This window comes from Lemur catta, chromosome 13 (assembly GCF_020740605.2).
Source record: "Lemur catta isolate mLemCat1 chromosome 13, mLemCat1.pri, whole genome shotgun sequence".
Classification (NCBI taxonomy): Eukaryota; Metazoa; Chordata; class Mammalia; order Primates; family Lemuridae; genus Lemur; species Lemur catta.
Genome location: NC_059140.1, coordinates 58,023,493 through 58,043,263, shown reverse-complemented (window position 1 = coordinate 58,043,263; position 19,771 = coordinate 58,023,493). Strand labels below are relative to the sequence as shown.

General features: G+C 42.0%; 1 protein-coding gene across 1 annotated transcript; it reads left to right on the top strand.

The window, feature by feature from the left end:
- Window positions 1–16,225: 16,225 nt before the first annotated feature.
- On the top strand, window positions 16,226–18,871 carry LOC123649074 (protocadherin-8-like). Its single transcript, XM_045566993.1, is given in 5 exon segments — window positions 16,226–16,437; window positions 16,439–17,974; window positions 17,976–18,121; window positions 18,124–18,185; window positions 18,188–18,871. Coding segments are annotated over 5 exon segments (2,640 nt in total).
- The last annotated feature ends 900 nt before the right edge of the window (window positions 18,872–19,771 follow it).

The window sequence follows — 19,771 nt, the reverse complement described above, 5'->3', positions numbered from 1 at the left end:
TATGATATTGAAAAATTGCTACAGAAAGATGACACGAATGCACAAGGGCTTAGGAACATGATCGGATATCTCAATAAATGTGGCAGATTATTATAGTAATAGCACCAGTGAATCACACCTCCTGGTATCCACGCCCTCTATTAGTGTGGATTATCCTCTCCCTCATTCACTCCGGGCTTGGCTATGTGACTTGTTTGGGTAATGGGACATTAGCAAATGTGACACAAGTAGAGGCTTAACAGAAGCTTGCTATTAGGGCTTTCCTTATCTCTTTCTACTTTTGAAACACAGCCACTATAAGAAGCCTTCTGGCCGGTTGGTGACACATGGTTCAGGTGACAACCAGCACCATCCATCAGACTTGTGACTGAGGCTTAGACTAACAAACTCAATTTGAGCTGACAAATGACTATGGCAACATGAGTGACTCTAGGTGAGACCAGAAAAGGTACTACCCAGATAAGCTCAGCCCAAATTGCTGATTCACAAAATCAGATCAAATAAGATGGCGGTTATTCAAGCCACTAAGTATTGGATTGGCTTGATATGCCACAATAGATCCTTGATACAACAAGCAAAGGATCTCCAAGTTGGGGAGGGTGAGTTCTTGAGGAGAAATTGGTGGGAGGAAAGACAGTGGTGGTCTTCTCCACCATTTTCCTAATAGAAGTTGGGATCAAGGATTTGTGTTCAGTCTCTATCCCTTGCTTCCCAGATGCATCAAGGAGCTCTTTCTTACTCATCTTTCTGGTCAGGAACACTTAGTTTTAGGAAAAACACAGCTCATTTGTCCTAACCACTGTCAGTGAAGCTACGCAGGTGGATTTTCCTACTTGCAGTTGCCTTTCAGAGCATGACAAGGAACAGTTGACCTGGCCTTTTCTTGTTGATTTGATAGTTGGCCACTAGCAAGACATTTTGTGGAATATTATGAAAATAAAAAGAGTTCTTGGGAAAGAGATGAGAAGATAAGATTTAAAAACGACTGAAAAACACTGATTTTTTTCCCAAATGTCCATGTACAACCTGCAAACTTCTTGCTTTCAACACTACTTTGAGACAATTAAAAAAACTGATTTTATCATTGTTTTAAAGCTTCTGATATCTTCCCTCTGGCAGCCACAAGTCAAAGAGTTCACATAAAACAAAGTCCTGAGGATGTCAGCTTTTTGTCGTAAATGACTCTGAAACTAGACAAATATATGAGGCAGCTGTTTCCAGGTTTTGAATGACCAGTAGCACAATCTGCAAGAGAAGAGAGAGACTCTCCCAGCATCCATGTAGTTCTCTGCCCAATTTTCCAGCCTTAGCACAGGAAGCTGGAGTCCATACAGAATGAGTGATCCAGCTGAGCTGAAGAAGCCAGGATGAGCATGGGTCTACTCAAATTTTTGGAAGCTGCTTGTCAGGGCATGGAGGAGGAGGGAGCTATGCTGGGTGGTGAGATGAGGAGAGAAGTATTTATAGGAGTTCCCATGAATTATTGACTGAAGACTGGGATTCATAAGTGTGGAGCAAGGTCACACAAAGATTACTACTATGTGGCTGAAAGTTAGAACAGAGATACCAGAGATTGAACATTGCTGGATGATGCTGACCTTCTGAGAGAGTTCTTATTAACCTCACAGGCATTCATCTGAGGTACCAGAAAGGTCACCCGTTAGAAGAAAGGGTCAAGTCTTGCAGTGAAGCCTACTTTAGACTCACCCTGATAAATCTGAAAACCAAGCTTTGAAAAGGTCTGCAGGGGAGACAGGGTTTGGAGGTTGAGTCCCACTAAGGTGGGAATGAGAAATAAGGCTTTTCACAGCCACAAACCCAAGCTATCAAGTTCAAATGTACTAGTCAGTAATTAAACTAGCCTGTCATGGACAATGCAAGAAGAAAAAATGGTAAACTAACATCCCTGATTAACACAGATGCAAGAAAATAAAAATTTTAGCAAATTAAAACCAGCAATATTTACAAAAAAGGTAATAATTACATCATGGCCAAGTGAGGTTAGTCCTAGGAACATAAGACTGGTTTAACATTTGAAAACTAATGTATGGAATTCATCACCCTAACAAAATAAAGGAAAATAGTCATATGATAGTCTCAATGGACACAGAAAAAATTTGACAAAATTCAACATCTGTATATGATAAAATCTCTCAACATATTAGGAATAAAAGGGAATTTTCCAAAATCAATAAAGAGATATTCAATGTATCTGTAGCAAATATTATAGCTAATGGTGAAACATCAAATGCTTTTCTCTAAGATTAAGAATATGGAAAGGATGTCTGTTCTCACCACTTTTATGGAGTTGCTAGCCAGTGAAACAAAGCAAGAAAAAGAATAAAAGGGATAAAGTTTGAGAAGGAAGAAGTAAGACTGTCTCTTTTCACAAATGACATGATTATGTATACAGTAAAGCCTAAAAAGTCTATAAAATACAATCAAATAAACAACTATAATTAATGAATAAATTTAGTAATGTCTCAGGATGTATCCAAGTTTTAAAAACCCTGTATTTTCATATGTTAGCAACAAACAACTATAAAATAAAATAAAAAAATTAGTATAGTATCAAAAAATATAAAATACCCATAAATAAATATAACAAAAGTGATAAAAGTCTTTTGTATTGAAAATAATAAGCAATCTTGAGAGAAATTTTAAAAATTCTAAATAAAGAAATATACCATGTTTATAGATTGGCAGTCTCAATATTGTTAAGATGTTCATTTCCCCCAGTTTGAAATACAGATTCAATGCAATCCTAATTGAAATCTTAGAAGTCACTTTTTGTAGAAATTGAGAAGATGATTCTAACATTTACACAGAAATACAAAAAACACAGAATAAACAAAAGAATTTTGAAAAAGAGAAACAAAGCTAAAGGACTAATATATCTGGTTTCATGACTTACTATAAAGGCAACAGTAATCAATGTGGAATTGTTAGTAGAGTAGGCATATAATCAATGGCACAAAATAGAAAATTCAGAGATAGATCCATAATATATATGATAAATCCATTTTGACAAAGGCAACAAGATAACTCAACAAAAAAGTTATAATTTTCTCAACAAGTGGCATTGGAACAACTGGATATCCATATGAAAAAAAAAATCTTGATGGCTACTCTATGCCACACAGAAAAATTATATTAAAATGGATCACAGATCTAAATGTCAAAGCCAAAAACTATCAAAGTTTTAGAAAATAAGGTGGAAAAAATCTGCATAATCTTAAGTAAGGAAAGATTTCCTAGATAGGACACAAAAAGCACTAATGATCAACTTAAAGGATTATAATTTGAACTTCATAAAAATAAAAATCTTCTTCAAAATATACCAGTAAAAAAAAAAAAACAAAAAACGGCAATCATAGACTGGATAAACTATTCATGGTGAACACACCTGACAAAGAAGTTGTAATCAGAAGATACAAACAACTCTGACAACTCAACAATAAGAATACAAACAACTCATTAAAAATGGGAAAACGATTTAACACTTCACAGCTGAAAATACACAAAGAACTTTTGCACCTTAATGGGAAGTTAATGAGAAGACAAAATAATCCATTAGAACAGGAAAAAGACTTGAACTAACACTGCAGCAAAAAACATAGAAATGGCCAATAAAGACATGAAAAGATGCTCAATATTGTTATTCATCAGGGAAATAAAAATTAAAACTACAATGAGATATTACTTTACACATACCTGGGTGTAAAAATTAAAAAGACTATAGATAGCAAATGCAGGTGAAGTTGTGGAACAACTAGAAGTTTCAGACATTGCTGGTGGAATGTAAAATGGCACACCATGATGGAGAATAGTTTAATGGTTATAAAATTAAGCATACAATTACTATATACTTCAGCAATTACACTTGTAGGTATTTACTCACCTTCCTTCAAGATATAAAACATGTCCATGAAAAGACTTATACACTAATGTTCACAGCTACTTTATTCATAAGAGCCAAAAATTATAATCAACTCAAATGTCCACATAGGTGAATGATAAACATAGCTAGTATACTCATACAATGGAATACTACTCAGGGATAAAACAAACAACAAACAAGCAAACAAAAATTAAGTACATGGAACAACATGGATGCATCTCAAAAATATATGGAGTGAAAGAAGAGAGACACAAAGAAGTACACATTGTATGATTCCACTTTTATGAAATTTGAAAACAGATAAAACTAAGGTATAGTGATAGAATCAGGAGTTGTCTGAAGTGGGATTGACTAAAAAGTGGCACTTGCTGGGAACTTCCTGGGATGATGGAAATATTCTATCTTCTCTTAATTGAAGTGGCAATTTCATGGGTATATACATTTGTCAAAACTCATTGAGCTGTACACTTAAAATGAGTGCATTTTATTGTATGTAAAAGTTGATTAAAAAAACTAGCATCTGTTATTAATAAAAAACCAAAACAACAGCAACAAAAATAAAGCCTTGAGGAATGCCTGATAGAATGGTTCTCTTTACTGAAGAAGAGGAATTTATTTCTCATCTCTAATCAGTTATGGAGAATATAAAATATTGAATAGCAATATCATAAAATTTAAGGAGAACGTGAATTTCAACTCAAATACAACTATGATTAAACCTTTTCCATTAACAAGTTTAAACTTCTCAAAAGCAGGAAAAAGAGGGGCACCAACTGCCCCGTTTTTATATTAAAGAAAACAAGCCTCAGAGAGGTTAAACAGCTTGCCTGTAGTAAAGTGGAAAGTGGGATTCAAATCCAGATATTTAGCACTATAGCCAATGTTCTTTCCACTATAGTATGCTGTTTCTTTTTTCATGCATTCCCTTTAAAATATTTTCAATAACCAAAGCTAACCATGTTCTTTCCATTGCTAGGCCTTAAACTGCATTTCCTTTGATGTTATTAGATAGAAAAAGGCTTTTTCGGTTGGCACTGAGTTTTTTCTGAAATCTTCTCAATCACTAGCTTTCTGAAGATGTGGGGATCTTTATCTTCCTTGCAGGAGGCGTGCATGGAGTCTTTGAAGAGTCAAATTAAATGAAACCTTATAAGAACATTTTCTCTTCCCAGCCTGCATTGCTGATGAGATTAGAAATTGGTACAATATTTCTGGAGAGCTATTTGGCAATACGTGTCAAAACTCTGAAAATTTGGCATAACCTTGAACTGAGCAATTCCCCTTCTGGGAATTTATCTCAAGGAAATTATTAGAGATGTATGTATAGATGTGCATACAAGGATGTTCATCACATTATTAACAATATAAAAAAATTGGAAACAAGTTCAATGTCTGTGTCAGAGACTGTTGGATTTCTCTCCTATTATCCTGTCGCTTCTTCCTTAGCAGTAAGAATTCTTTGTAGATGGGCATATGACTGCCTAGGAACACATTTCATGCCTCATGTGTGTGACTTCTAAGAACTTACCTTAAAAGGACTTTTTCTTTGACCTTTTCACTGTTAGCTTACTGGATTGTGAATGTGATGGATGGATCTGAAGCATACATTTTGGAACACGAGGAAACACTCTGAGGATGATGGAAGAGTGAGACACAAGGCGTCTGGGTCCTAGAACTGTGGGAATCAATCTCCATACAAGTCTTGAGACTTATTTTGCATGAACAAAAATAAACTTCAATCTAATCTGAGCAACTATATTTTAATTTTCCTTTCACAAATAGCCACATCTAATCTGAACAAATACAGTATTCAACAGCAAAGGAATGGTTAAATTATGGTACATGCATAGGGTATAATCCCAAGCAATTGTTAAAATAACATCATTCAAGATTATTTGGTAACATGAAAACATTTACTATAAGGCTAAGAGTAAAGAATAGGCCACATTTAAAGGCAGGTTGTAGACAGTATTTGCAAATATCATTTTTGTTATATATACATATATGTGTATATATGTATCTATATATGCATGTATCTCTATATACACATATGTATCTCCACATCCATATATGTAGCTCCCTCATCTCCCTCTCTCCCCATGTATGTATATGTATGTATATTTATATACCATATAAAACCCAAATGTTGAAAGCTGTTATATTTGAATAGTGAAATTGCAGGGAATTTTCTTTTTTTAATGTGAGGTTTTCTGTGACTTTCACGTTGGGCATGCATGGTACTGGTTATAAGGAGGGAAAAGCTGTAAAAATAAAAGAATCTTTTCCTAAAATAAAGCAAGTTGAATTGTGACTCATTAATTTTAAAGAAAAATCCTATACTAACAGATAAATAAAAGAAAAAAGAAATTAAATGTTGAGGAAGTCTTGTTCTTTGTATACATTTTATAATATATTCTGTAGTTGCATGTATTTTTATGTTGATACATAAATGGTTATGATTTCTCTTTAAAACTGTATGAGAGCCAACTATTTAGTAGATGGGTGAATATATATACTTTATAGCTCCTACACAAATAGGATGTGAAGCAGAGGGACATTCTAAAGATGACATCTAGCGGTTGCTGTGGTAACCTGATAGACTACATTTTAGTAATCTTTTGTGTCAGTTTCTAGAGTTGGAATTGGCAGATTCTTAGCTTTGACATACAGGAAGGAGAGAATAACTGGTGGTTATTAACCCTTACAGACTGTGTTTGTGATAACTGTTCAGCTTTAAAGAGAGCAATAGAGTCGTAGTGGGAGTATTGAGTAACAGCCCTGAAATGATTAAAGGAATCTCAAACTGTTGGATGTGTTAGAATTTTCATGGCAACCTTAAAGAGCTGTCACTGCAGGTAATCATAAAAGTTCATGTTTATTATAGAGCACTATGCAACAAGCCCAGCGCTAAATACTGTATAAACACCAGCTCATTTACATCTGCTCCCTAACTTAAACCTTACAATAGTCCTACAGAGTGATATTATCATTGCTCTTTGATAAAAGGCAACAAAACTGAGACTTAAGAGAATTTAGGTGAGTTGTGCAAAGCCACGTCATTAGGGGATGGTGGTGCCAGGATTCAAACCCAAGTCATCTGCTCACACGCTTCACCACTGCTCTGTCCAGTGTGCAGGTGGTTGCTGTGACACCTGATCTGGGTCTATTATGAACATGTCCCTTTAAGGGAGATACTCTGCAGCAGTGCTGGCTTATCCAGTCTAGGTTTAGTCATCCACATCCATTGAACAACAATCACTTTGAGCAGGACACTGTTGTGGTTTCTGAAGGTATGATGTACCGTTGTTATGACATTTAAGTACACAACTATGCTTACAAGAATAATTGTGCCACATCATAATTTTATTTAGAACCCTAGCTCTAAGGTAAAGGAGAATGGCTAAATGGAGTAAGTGTAATGAATGAGGTAGAAGAGATACTTCACAGCTGAGGCAGTGACAGGATGCTGCCCCAAAGAGCCGAGCTTTGAATGAGCACTAAAACCTAGGTCCTCAGAGAGCAGCTACAGAGGTGAGATGCAGAATCTTAGGCCCTACCCTAGATCTTCTGTATCAGAATTTGCATTTTAACAAGATCTTCCTGTGATGTGCAGGCACATTAAAGAATGTGTAACATTTCAATAGCATATGCAGAGGGAACAGCACTGTAGGCACTGGGAACAGCATATGCAAAGGCACAGCAGAGGGAATAAGTAAAGCAGTTTGGGGGAATATCATATCTGATTGAGCTGTAGCATAAACTATGGAATGGATGATGGTGAATGGTGGGAAGAAAGGCAGGGCTGAAACCCTCATGGAGGGTTTAAGGACTATATCTTATTCTCTAACTCCTGATCTCAAGCGATCCTCCTGTCTCAGCCTCCTAAAGTGCTAGGATTACAGGCGTGAGCCACTGCACCTGGCCAACTGTATCTTATTCTAGAGGTAATGGAGATAAATAAAAGTTTTTGATCAGTGAATAATAATTTTTATTTAATAGCCCTTTATAATTTATAATGTATTTGGCTTTGTGATAAATTTAGAACTTAACCTGTGGGTAAGATATAAGTCCACATATTTTATTTGGTCTTCACATTGCCAAACAAATTTATCATTAATAGATATTAAGTTTATGGAGGTTATTAAATGAGAATGAAGTGAATCCTAAAGGCAAACAGGAACACTTGAAAATTCTATACCTATTATCCATTTACTGCTAAGGATTTGATGGTTAAATTGATCTAGGAGATTTAAAAGCCCACACAATCTTGTCCTTCACAAGGAGATGGAACAAACAGATGAACTATATTGTCCCACTGTATCTTGCCTGGGTCAGTCTCTCCCTCCCTTGCTCTTTCAGTATAAGAAGGGCCTCCAAATCCCTTCCCCCAGCTTCCTTTGATGAGGAATCTGTGAGAGACAGAAGCTATTCTGTAGAGCTGTCAGCTGTCCTGAATAAGGCAGCCAGGAATAAGAGAAACAGATAAGAGGTACACTCTCAGGCATGAGGGGGAGCCTTGTCCGCCTTGGATTAAAAGGAGAAGGGAAGAGGATTTTGGAAGGGTGGGTGAGTCAACGGAATCGAATCTTCATCTGCAGGCTGACAGCAATGTTATAGACACAAGATGAGTCAACAAAGACATCCGATGATTGGTTGAGAGACAAAGATAAGGAAGGGATAAGTAAAGCTGGACACAGGATGTTTCATATCAGGGATGGTGCATTTATCAGAAAGAGTGAATTGGAGAGAAAAGGGTAAAGGTAAATAATTAAAATTTCCCCTCCTGTGCCTTGGGCCTTGCTAACTAGGACATTCTTTGTTTCCATCAGTTGGTGGCTTAATCAGTTTCCTTAAGGAAACTCAAAAACTGATGTAATTTCAGGGTCCTGTGAGTCAGATCTTGGGAAGATGTGCTTTTGGGTATAACTGCTCATGGTCTGACTGCCTATGTGATACATGACTGCCTGTGATACATTTAACCTTCCCCAACACATCTACTGACTGCTAACTGCAATTAAAAAACCCCACCTGGATAAAGGGAAAACCACATGCAATGGCCGTTGTCCACAGCACATAAGCACATCCTGTTGGCCAGAAGAGGAAAGGACCCCCTACTCCGTGTGTGTGTTCCTAGATCAGCTAAGGTGGCCTCCCCAGATTCTGGTCTCAAGGGTGGTCTTTCTTAGCCTTTGTCCTTTGTGACCACGTCTGAGCTGTGGGCATTGGGGATGATATTTCAGGGGTTTTACCAAGGTAACTATTTTTTATTGGCAATTCAGCTGTCACAGTACCTTGTTTGCCAGGTAACATTTAGGGTTTACTTGCATTTGATTGACTCCCCAATCAAAACTGGAGATAGTGTTTGAGTTTACTCCCAGCCTAGAGATTTCCATCTTTGAGCACTAGGCCCAGATGATTTGTTCACGTCTTTAGCCCTCAGCTGAAATGACTTCTACTGAGTCTCTTCGGGGCCATTCAGGATGATTTCTTGGGGTGGGAGTAACAGCTAATATGCTCCTTTTGCCTGTAAATTGTATCCCAGGGGATGGCTTTTTGCCTCGGGTTGTCATTTTTCTTAAATTAGATATGCCAGACTTCAGGGGAGTCTGGGAGAGACGGGTCTGTGAGGCCTCACTCTTATCTCCTTGATTATTTTTTGCCTTTATTTTCTTGCACTAACTTTAATTTTAAGAAAATTTTTCTTTTTCTAGCTTTAAAAGTTGCCAAGATTGCCAATTCTCAACTCTCTTGGATTGTTGGCCCCAATCAGAAAGGGACTATTTTAGTGACGTTATATTTTCTTCTCTTTCTGCTTTCAGAGGAACTATGGTCAATTGGAGATTATCTTTTTCTTATAAAGGTAGCTGAACCCTTCTCATCACTGACCCCCTAGTCTCCAGCTTAAACAGACACATGATCTGAGTCCAAAAATATGAGCAATGGTTTACTAGCTGCTGTGCAAATATGTAACAAGAATGCAGGTCAACCTCTCAACTTAGTGTTGATAGATCCCCATGGACCTCTGCCCTGGATCTCCTCAGCTAATTACTCCTGTTATGGTCTGTACTTATAATTTATTTACCAATTTTGGAATTTGTTATGGTTGTTTAGGGGGCCAGTGACAGAAATCTAACCACTAATTGGCTTCAACATAATGGGGATATTTGATGTTTCACTTAAATGAAAAGTTCAGTAGGAGATCAGGAATGGTTGGATCTAAGTGCTCAGTGCCATTTACTCAGCTTTTCTTTGCAAAACATTGACTATAGTCTCAGGCAAGTACTCCCAACCTGGTGATTTCACATTCCAGATTGTATCTTCTGTACTCAGCAACTTCAGATGAAAAAGGCTCTCTTTCTTAGTAATTGCAGCAATAATCCTGGAAGTGATGCCAGGTGGCTCTGAATGGCCTTGGTTGGGACACATGCACCTACCTGGATAAGTTACTGTAGCTAGTGGGATGGGATACCCAGTTTGACTGAGCCTAGGTCATGTGGCCATCCTAGCAGCAAGGATGCACGCCCTACTTATGCTACCCTATCATACCCTACTTATATAGATTGATTTGGTGAAGAGGTGTCTCAAAAGAAAATTGGATGCTGAGCAGGTAAAAACAGCAAATGTCCTCCATGTTCTGATAGGTCAGTGTTGAAATTGACCCAATAAACCAGTACCAGTTTTGTTACATGTGGCTGGATCCAGTCTCCAATATTATTCAATAAGTTTCCTTTATTGTAGAAGACCCATTTAATATACGAGTTCCATATACTAAGCCTATGATACTTTAGTCAGTTTTCTGGTTTTGAATTGAGATGACATTATATGGTAAGTATTTCACAGAAGTGGTACAGGGTGGTGGGACCCTTACCAGTATTCCACAAATACTAACAAGCCCCTTTCATGTGGAAGACACTACACTATACCAGGCACTAGGATCCAAATTTGATGAAGACATCATTCATGCCCTTGAAAGACTCAGAATGGGGTAAGAAATATACTTTTAAATAAAGAAATCACAATGTAATGTGCAAATGCCTAGAACAAAGCACATGATTGTCTTTTGAGATCCCCCAAAATGCTAAGCACTGGGCTTTTTACTCTTCCCACATTTTCTTACTTGAGTATCAAAGCAATCCCTCAATACCCTCAAGATAGGCATTCTTCCTCAAAGACATGGAGGTTTGGAGGGATGAAGTCTTCTGTCTTTGGTCCAGCTAGTGAGTAGCAGGGACCTTTGGAAATTCTATTTGGAAATACTATATTTTTCAGTATTTGGGAACACTGAGAAAGAATGATCATTCTTTAAGCCATCCAATAGCTTTAGGATCATTTATTTGTTTCATTTTCTCTACTTCCTAGAGCTTACCTGTCATGAAGCCTTACCAATTCTTCCTTTGCAATGATCCTCAGGTTTTCACCCTATATTACTTCTTCCTCATGTATGTCTAGGCCTTCAACATCTTGCACCTAGATTGCAGGGGTACTTTGACCTTCTTGCTTTCAGTCTCTTTAATTCATTCTGCTACTAGGTTGGTTTTGATGTAGGCAGAAGTTGTATAACCATGCAATACTGCCTTGATCATTCATTTGATAAATATTTATTATAAGCCAGTCATTGCGCTGGATGCGGTTTAAAGCTTCAAATAAAACACAATCCTTTTTAAGGTTTTTATCAATGTTTAGGGAAGGCAATCATCTATATTATTTATTGCAATAAAACACACATCCACAATCCTTTGTTTCACAAACCTCAATGGTTTCTAACTGCTGCCTTAACAGTGTTGAAATTTTTTAGCTTAGCATCAAGGTCTTCCCCAACTGTGCCACCCACTCAAACTTGTTCTGCATATTGTCCTCCCTGAACCATCCACTCCAACCAAACCAACTGGTCTGCTCAGTCCCTGCAGGATCTGTGCCTGCCCTTCCCCTATCTTGGGCACATCACTCCCAGGTTCTCTCCATTCCTGGTTGACTGTAATCTCATCTATAACCTCTGAAATCACTTCTCGTTTGTACTTGATATAACTTTCTGTGTGTCATTTGGCACTTGTGACCTTCCCTAAGCTCTGGTGGTTTTATTTTTTTAATGTTTAAATATTTTCTTTTAACAAGGCTGTTGCTTTATTGTTTCACCAATACATGATTAAATATCTGTTGATCAAGGGCCTGAGAGTGCTCTAATTACTGGTGGACGTGAGCTTTTGTGCAGGGTGGGGATAGAGAGAGACTCAGCTAAGAGGAAAAGAGATGAAGACAAAATAAGGCACAGGAGAAATATTGCTTCTCAGTCTTTATTCTTTTATTAAATATTCTTCCATTGCTTTGCTATATTCTCTGGTGAAGGGGAAAGCCTCCTCTCTTCAGGGTGGGAGGGACACAAAGTATGATATTTGAACAAATAACTGAAGGTCAAGTACCAAAGTCAATTTCACTGGCTCACTGGGGATTAGAAGCATTTCTGGACCAAAATGGCAAAATGTTTTTCATTACTCATTGATTTAATTTCCTCCATGCAGAGATATTAATAACATCAGCAGTTTAAGAACTAGTTTTATATAGTATTTGAAGATTACATAGTTTTGATAATATCTTTATTAACATAATGATGTTTTGGGGAAACATTTTTCTAAGTGAAGATTACATCATTTAAACCTTCATTTTGTGTTAAGGTGAACTTCTGATTAGTACTGGTATTCTGTGATTTTTCTCTGGGTTAAAGCACTTTAGTTGATAAAATATCATTTGTTTCTATGCTACTCTTGTACATGGTGTTTTGGCTGACTTTAGGGCTATTTTCCCTGAAATGATTTTATAAAAAAGACCAGAATTTTGCTGATAACTTTTTAAATAAATGACTGCACAGTCAAGAACTAATAACAAATTGATTATGCAAGGAATACCAGAAATGTGAGATAATGATACTTCTTACGAGATAATTTAAAAAAATTTCTGTTTTGGGGACTCATACTTTTAAAGACTGACATGGGGTTTTTTTTTTTTTCAAAGTATGATTTTAAAAAAGAAAATTAAAAAAAGCTAATAGGTTGATTTGTTTTCTTTCAAACAGTCTTAAAAACTTCAATTTCTGGAACTTGCTTCTTGAAGAAAACAACATTGCACTTGGTAATATTTTGCTCATTCATCTCCAGAATGTTCAGTTGAGAAGTAAAAATGGGTCTCAGTGTAGTATATAGAGTGATTTGCTCTAAATTGCACTAAAAGTCTTTCTAGCCCAGAGAAATATTAGTTCAGGGTCCTGTAAGTGTAGAAGCTTACTCTGATACATGGACACAATAATCCAGCCAAATTTGCAAATTAGGAACTTTTCTATGGCTTAGTCTTTCCCCCAAACATATGTGTCAGTTTTATGTACTAGGAAAGGGGAAATATGCAGAGGCATGGCCACTATTCTGAATTAGGGGGCTAATTTTTTCCCATGATTTTGGTGAAAGTTACTTTAGTTTACATACAGTGTGCTCTAGTGTGTAAAGGGATACATAGGCGTTATGCGTTCAGCAAAATAGAAAATCTTTTATTTAAAAGACTGGAATATAAATCGTATTTTACAGATCTGATTTCTTGACATTTTGGGAAACACTAGCACGTCTGGTGCTTTTGTTTTAGGAACAAAAGTAAACTCTGTGGTGAGTTCACCAAAACACTCCCATTTCAAAACCTAACTGAGCAAGAGGAACAAATTGCTGCTTTATTCACATTTTGGTCTTCCTGTGATGTAGTATCCCTCTTGACCTTTTTGTTTGTTTTGCTTTACATCTGATTCCAACAGAGATCAGAATACATTTTTTTGTTGGGGGGGGGGATTAGAGTTTGGCAATATGATGGCAAATGGGAAAACAGGCAACATAAAGCAAATTTCTTCCATGGTGCTTTTACTATTGAGACAGATTTTTATCTGACAGAGCCAACAGAATGGAACATGCGTGCACCAGCAGCTCAGGGCTGTAAACACAGCTTCCTGATGACATATCCCTAGGGGGACAGATCATACAGTTTCTATATTATTCAGCTTGTTGCCCTACTGGCACAGAACTGATTTTTGTCCCAGAAAATGTCTGTTTCCTGAAACTCCAGCTGTCCTTCGTTCATAAAGCAGTGTTTTAAAAAGGTATTTGTTGATTATGAAGCAGCGATAGTGCTAATAATGAATCGCTAACAATATAGCATACTCCTTATTGTGGATGGTCTACTTGATGCCAAACAGCTGGAGGAAAAGTCGGGGGAAATGCAATCAAGCATTTAAACATCATAGCTGCATGTTTCCAAATGTAAGCATCCAGATGCTTTAGCATTGTGGAGGTAATATGTTTGATTGCCTGCCTTTTAAAAATATTTTATCTGGATCTTTTGATGTTCTGTAGATGGAGTCATGGGCTATTCTTCATTTTCAATATACTGAATGGTTTTTCTGATCGTGAATGGCAACAATAATGCTGAAGACGTGCAGAAGCCAGGCCTGGCAGGGATTGTGTGAGATAAAAGAGAAGAGGAAGAGAAGAGGCTTGGACTGTGGTTAAATGGGTCCCTCTCCTGGCTAATGTATGTGGAAGCATGGTACATGCCTTTTAAAGGATTCAGCTGAAGCAGTTTCAGCCAGTTAAGGAATATAAAGAAATTAAGATGCTGGGCAGAAAACCAGATTTATCTTGTCCTCCCTGAGACCCAAAGGCTGAATAACCAGGAGCTTCCATGGGATATTCAGTTCTAAGAAGAAAAAAATAAAAATAAAAAAACAAAAACCTGTCTATTGCTGCCATTGAGGATACTGGCTTAAAAGAAATCTGGTTTTATTGTGCTGAAGTAGAGCTGTTCCCTTTCTTAGCCGGATACCTCATCAGGCAAAATTAAAAATCTAGAGAAATGAAGTACTTTCTTTAGGATCTCAGAGTACCCTACCAAAACCAACTCATGCATCCCACTATACTTCTCTAATACCGGTTATTGGTACTTAGAGTCATTGCCAAGTGTTCCACTAAATTAAAACCCCCGAAAATTAATTATCTCATCAATGATGGCTCAGTTTCAGAACTGGATTCATAGGTTCTGGTGCTAAAATACATGCCAACTCTCTCTGAAGAGTGAAAGGAAAAGATAGTCATTTACTGACATGTTCCTGCAGGAATCAATAGCATTACAGATCACAGAGGAGCCAAGAATAGCCTAGGCATATTAATAACCCAGCCTGCTCACTGATTCAAGATGACTAGTTAAAGAGCATTATGCACTGATGATGACTCTGTGGCAGGAGGAACAATGTCATCATTAACACGGGGGACTGTTTAGCATTTCGAACACTTCACACATAAAGAGAACTTAACACGGGACCATTTATTGTGCTTTAGACAAATGGTTTAATGTTTCTTTAGCCTTCCGCCCATCAGACCACCCATGGTTTTCTTCAGCCAAGGGCTTTTAAAAAATAATTGGTCTATAGCAATTTTCCAACAAGACTGACTGCAATATATTTCCCTAAATCTTCTTCTTACTCTTAACTATCCCTCACAGTGGTTTGTGGTTGTCAGACCTCTCTGTCTGACACTGATTCCTCACATATAAGTAATTGCTGACATAAAAGGAGATAAGGGGGCTGAAATTTCATCACTAATGGTTTCCTTGTGATAGAAAAACTATTCAGAAATAATTACTTTGGAAAGCCGTTCTTCCCTGATTACACATAGCCTGACTCTCGAGAAGCTGTTTCTCAAAAATCTTTCAATACAGGAAATGACAATCCAACGTAGGCGGTAACTGTGGGTGGCAAAAGGTGCATTGCACTGAGCATGTATGTGTTTACCTCAACATGCTAAGGGAAAAGAGCAATTGTGCTTCTGTCTCAGGAATATGTAAGAGTGCTCAGGAAGGAATAAAGAGGATACAGATGGATGCCCTGCTCTTGTCATAGTGAGAGGCCAGTGCAATGGATAAGCAAGCAGGATGTATTTTTACAGTGCAAACTTCTGAAGGGATCTTAATGACCCCCTCCACGGTCCTGGCCACCATTTACCTCTCCGGGCAGTTTTATGAGTTCTTTTAGGGGAACAAAGTAATCCAGAGGCCCAGAGACTCTGCGGATTGGCCCAAATGGATGCTTATTTGAACATTCTTCTGTATGTAGCCTCCTGGTGGGGTTCTGAAGAGGCAGGCTTAGGCCTGAGGCAGAGAAAAGCGATTATACAGCAGAGAGGATTTAGTAATGAGATGCTTTAAGAGGGCAAGTGTCTCCTGACTGCGCACTCCGGAGGGCTTGAGAGGGCTGGAAGTTTTAGCGCAGAGCCTGCGATTGGCTTTTCACTTTGAGGAACAAATATGTCTCACAGGAGGCTCTTACTGCGCAGGGTTGGACTGGAGCCCTTGCTGATTCTGTGGCTGCTGCTAGTGTCAGGATTTTGCACGGACACTGTCAATTTTCTCACCTATGAGGAAGAAGCCCCCGGCACCATCATCGGTGTTCTGTCTGACCATGTCCAGTTTAATTCCCAGCGCGAGGTGCCAAGCCAGTTCCGCCTGATGAAGCAGTTCAGGCTCTCTGCTCCAGGTGCGCGAGGGCGACGGGCAGCTGACCGTCGGGGACGCCGGCCTGGACCGTGAGCGGCTGTGCGGCCGGGCCCCGCAGTGCGTGCTGGCCTTCGACGTGGTCAGCTTCTCTCAGGAGCAGTTCCGGCTGGTGCACGTGGAGGTGGAGGTGAGGGACGTCAACGACTACGCGCCGCGCTTCCCTAGGGCCCAGATCCCCGTGGAGGTGTCCGAGGGTGCGGACGTGGGCACGCGCATCCCCCTGGAGGTGCCGGTGGACGAGGACGTGGGCGCCAACGGGCTGCAGAGCGTGCGCCTGGCCGAGCCCCACAGCCCCTTCCGCGTGGAGCTGCAGACGCGCGCGGACGGCGCCCAGTGCGCGGACCTGGTGCTACTGCAGGAGCTGGACCGCGAGAGCCAGGCCGCCTACAGTCTGGAGCTGGTGGCCCAGGACAGCGGCCGCCCGCCGCGCTCCGCCACGGCCGCCCTCAGCGTGCGCGTGCTGGACGCCAACGACCACAGCCCGGTCTTCCCGCAGGGCGCGGTGGCCGAGGTGGAGCTGGCGGAGGACGCGCCCGTGGGCTCGCTGCTTCTCGACCTGGACGCAGCCGACCCCGACGAGGGTCCCAACGGCGACGTGCTGTTCGCTTTCGGCGCCCGCACCCCGCCCGAGGCGCGCCGCCTCTTCCGGCTCGACCCGCGCTCAGGCCGCCTCACCCTGGCCGGGCCGGTGGACTACGAGCGCCAGGACACCTACGAGCTGGACGTGCGGGCGCAGGACCGCGGTCCCGGGCCCCGGGCCGCCACCTGCAAGGTCATCGTGCGCATCCGCGACGTTAATGACAACGCGCCCGACATCGCCATCACCCCGCTGGCCGCCCCCGGTGTGGCAGCCGCCTCCCCCTTCGCCGCTGCTGCCGCTGCTGCTGCGCTCGGGGGAGCGGACGCGGCTTCTTCTGCGGGACCCGGGACGCCAGAGGCTGATGCCACCTCTCTGGTGCCTGAGGGGGCGGCGCGCGAGAGCCTGGTGGCTCTGGTCAGCACCTCGGACAGGGACTCGGGCGCCAACGGGCAGGTGCGTTGCGCCCTCTACGGGCACGAGCACTTCCGGCTGCAGCCGGCCTACGCGGGCAGCTACCTGGTGGTGACCGCGGCGTCGCTGGACCGCGAGCGCATTGCCGAGTACAACCTGACCCTGGTGGCTGAGGACCGCGGCGCGCCCCCACTGCGCACGGTGAAGCCCTACACGGTGCGCGTGGGCGACGAGAACGACAACGCGCCGCTCTTCACGAAGCCAGTCTACGAGGTGTCGGTGCGCGAGAACAACCCGCCGGGCGCCTACCTGGCCACGGTGGCTGCCCGGGACCCGGACCTGGGCCGCAACGGCCAGGTCACCTACCGGCTGCTGGAAGCCGAGGTAGGCCGCGCTGGGGGTGCAGTGTCCACCTACGAATCGGGGGACCCAGCCACTGGAGAGCCGCCCGCTCGACGGTGCTTTGACCGCGAGGAGCTGGCGCAGATGCAGCTGCACGTGTCTCCACGTGGGTTCGCCGCCGCTCCGGGGCCTGGCCATAGTGCGGCCGCAGGTGGGGGATCAGAACGACCACGCGCCCCTCCTGGTGGTCCCGCTATTATTCAGTGGCCCAGCCCAGCTGCCTCTGCCCCGGGATGCACCCTTGGGCTACCCGGTTACCAACTGCAGGCAAAAGACGCGGACGAAGGCTCCAACGCCGACCTGACTTACATCCTCCTCCGCTACGACGGCGGCCCCGGGCGCTAGCGCTGCATCCGGCTTCGGGGGAGCTGTCCCTGCAGCGCCGCCTGTCCCCGCAGCCCGCCGTCCCGCTGACGGCGGTCATCGCGGTACCGGACAGAGGCTGGCCGACCCTATCGTGCACTGCCACATTGCTTCTAGTGCCCGGGGGCTCAGCGCCCTCTGGTGGAGAAATGGTGCTGGTGCCGCCGTCGCCGCCGCCTCGGCAGCGAGGGGAGGGACCCGCGGCGCGGCGCTCAGCGCGGGGAGCAGGGCGGCAGCCTGAACCCTCAGTCGTCTGCGTCGGTGTTTTGGCCAGCGGCTGCGTTCTTCTGCTGGTGGCCATCGTCACTGGGACTTGTTCCTGCCAAGGCAGGGTTAGGACGTGGAGGAGGAAGCTTTGTGAGCAGTACCCAAGCAGATTTCGGGGAAGGCGAGACCAAGCTGGGCCAACTCTCAGGGCGTTAGGGGCTGACCCTGGGGGCTTCCACTCACACGGCCGCTGTCCCCGTGCGCAGAAGTCCAGCAGGGCGAGTCCGTGGAGGATTCCCAGTCTAGGGACATGCGTTTCTTTGTGCTCCTCTCGTTGGGGGAGGAGCGGGGTCCCATGGGCGCAGGTAGAGCGCCCCTGGCTTTCTCAGTGTCCTCATTCGCGGTTAATCGAGTCTCATGCGGGAGCATTATGAAAATTCAGCACCTGATTACGTTTGGGACTTTAAATGGCTGATCTTAGGGGGCTTGTTTTTTATTTGACAGGGAAACGTCTCCACAGATGAGGGCAGGAGGCCTGACAGTCCCGGGTGGGTTCACGCAGGCCCCTGTGTGTTTCTGCTCTGTTTTTGCCTATGGTAACCTCCTTTGGGTCCAGTGTGGACACGGCCGTCCCCCAGGGTCAACGCTGCCTTCCTGGAGCACTCCAGGTGACAGAGGTGGTGCCTGCTCTGTCAGGTTTGCTATCTAAGGGTGAAATGTTATTTATTATTAACTGCTGCTCTCACCCCTTTTTAAAAGTAGGATTCAATCTCAGTTCCTTTTCATTCCTTGTCCCCTGGTGGAGAGAATAAATCTACTGCAAGTTTAAGGTAATTTCAGAATATTTATCGTTATCCCTAAGCAATGGGTTTGACATCTTATACATTTTTATGGATACCAAAGCAATTCTTTCCCTTTTCACTTCCAGTACACATTCAAATCCAAATGAATTGAGTGTGAAGGACCGTGGAAAAAGAGACAATGAATTGAATGACAGCAGTTGCGTTATCAGTGCTGAGGGCTTCAAGAAAGCATCGTCTCAAATGATTGCAAAGCAAGGGAGTAAGTTCAAGCCCGTGACTTCAAAGCTCTTCCTCTCAGGGTCATCATCATACTCATATGTGCAACTTAGTAAAAAAAAAAAAAACGAAACAAAAGACCTCAGCTACATGCACATTCATAGAGGGGAGTGTCTCAGTCATTTCAGGCTGCTATAACAAGATACCATAGACTTGGTGGCTTAAACAATGGACATTTATTTCTCATAATAGGTAATGAATTTTAGATAAGCCAGGGTTCCATTTGCTTGGAACATATGAGTATGTGGTTTTGTT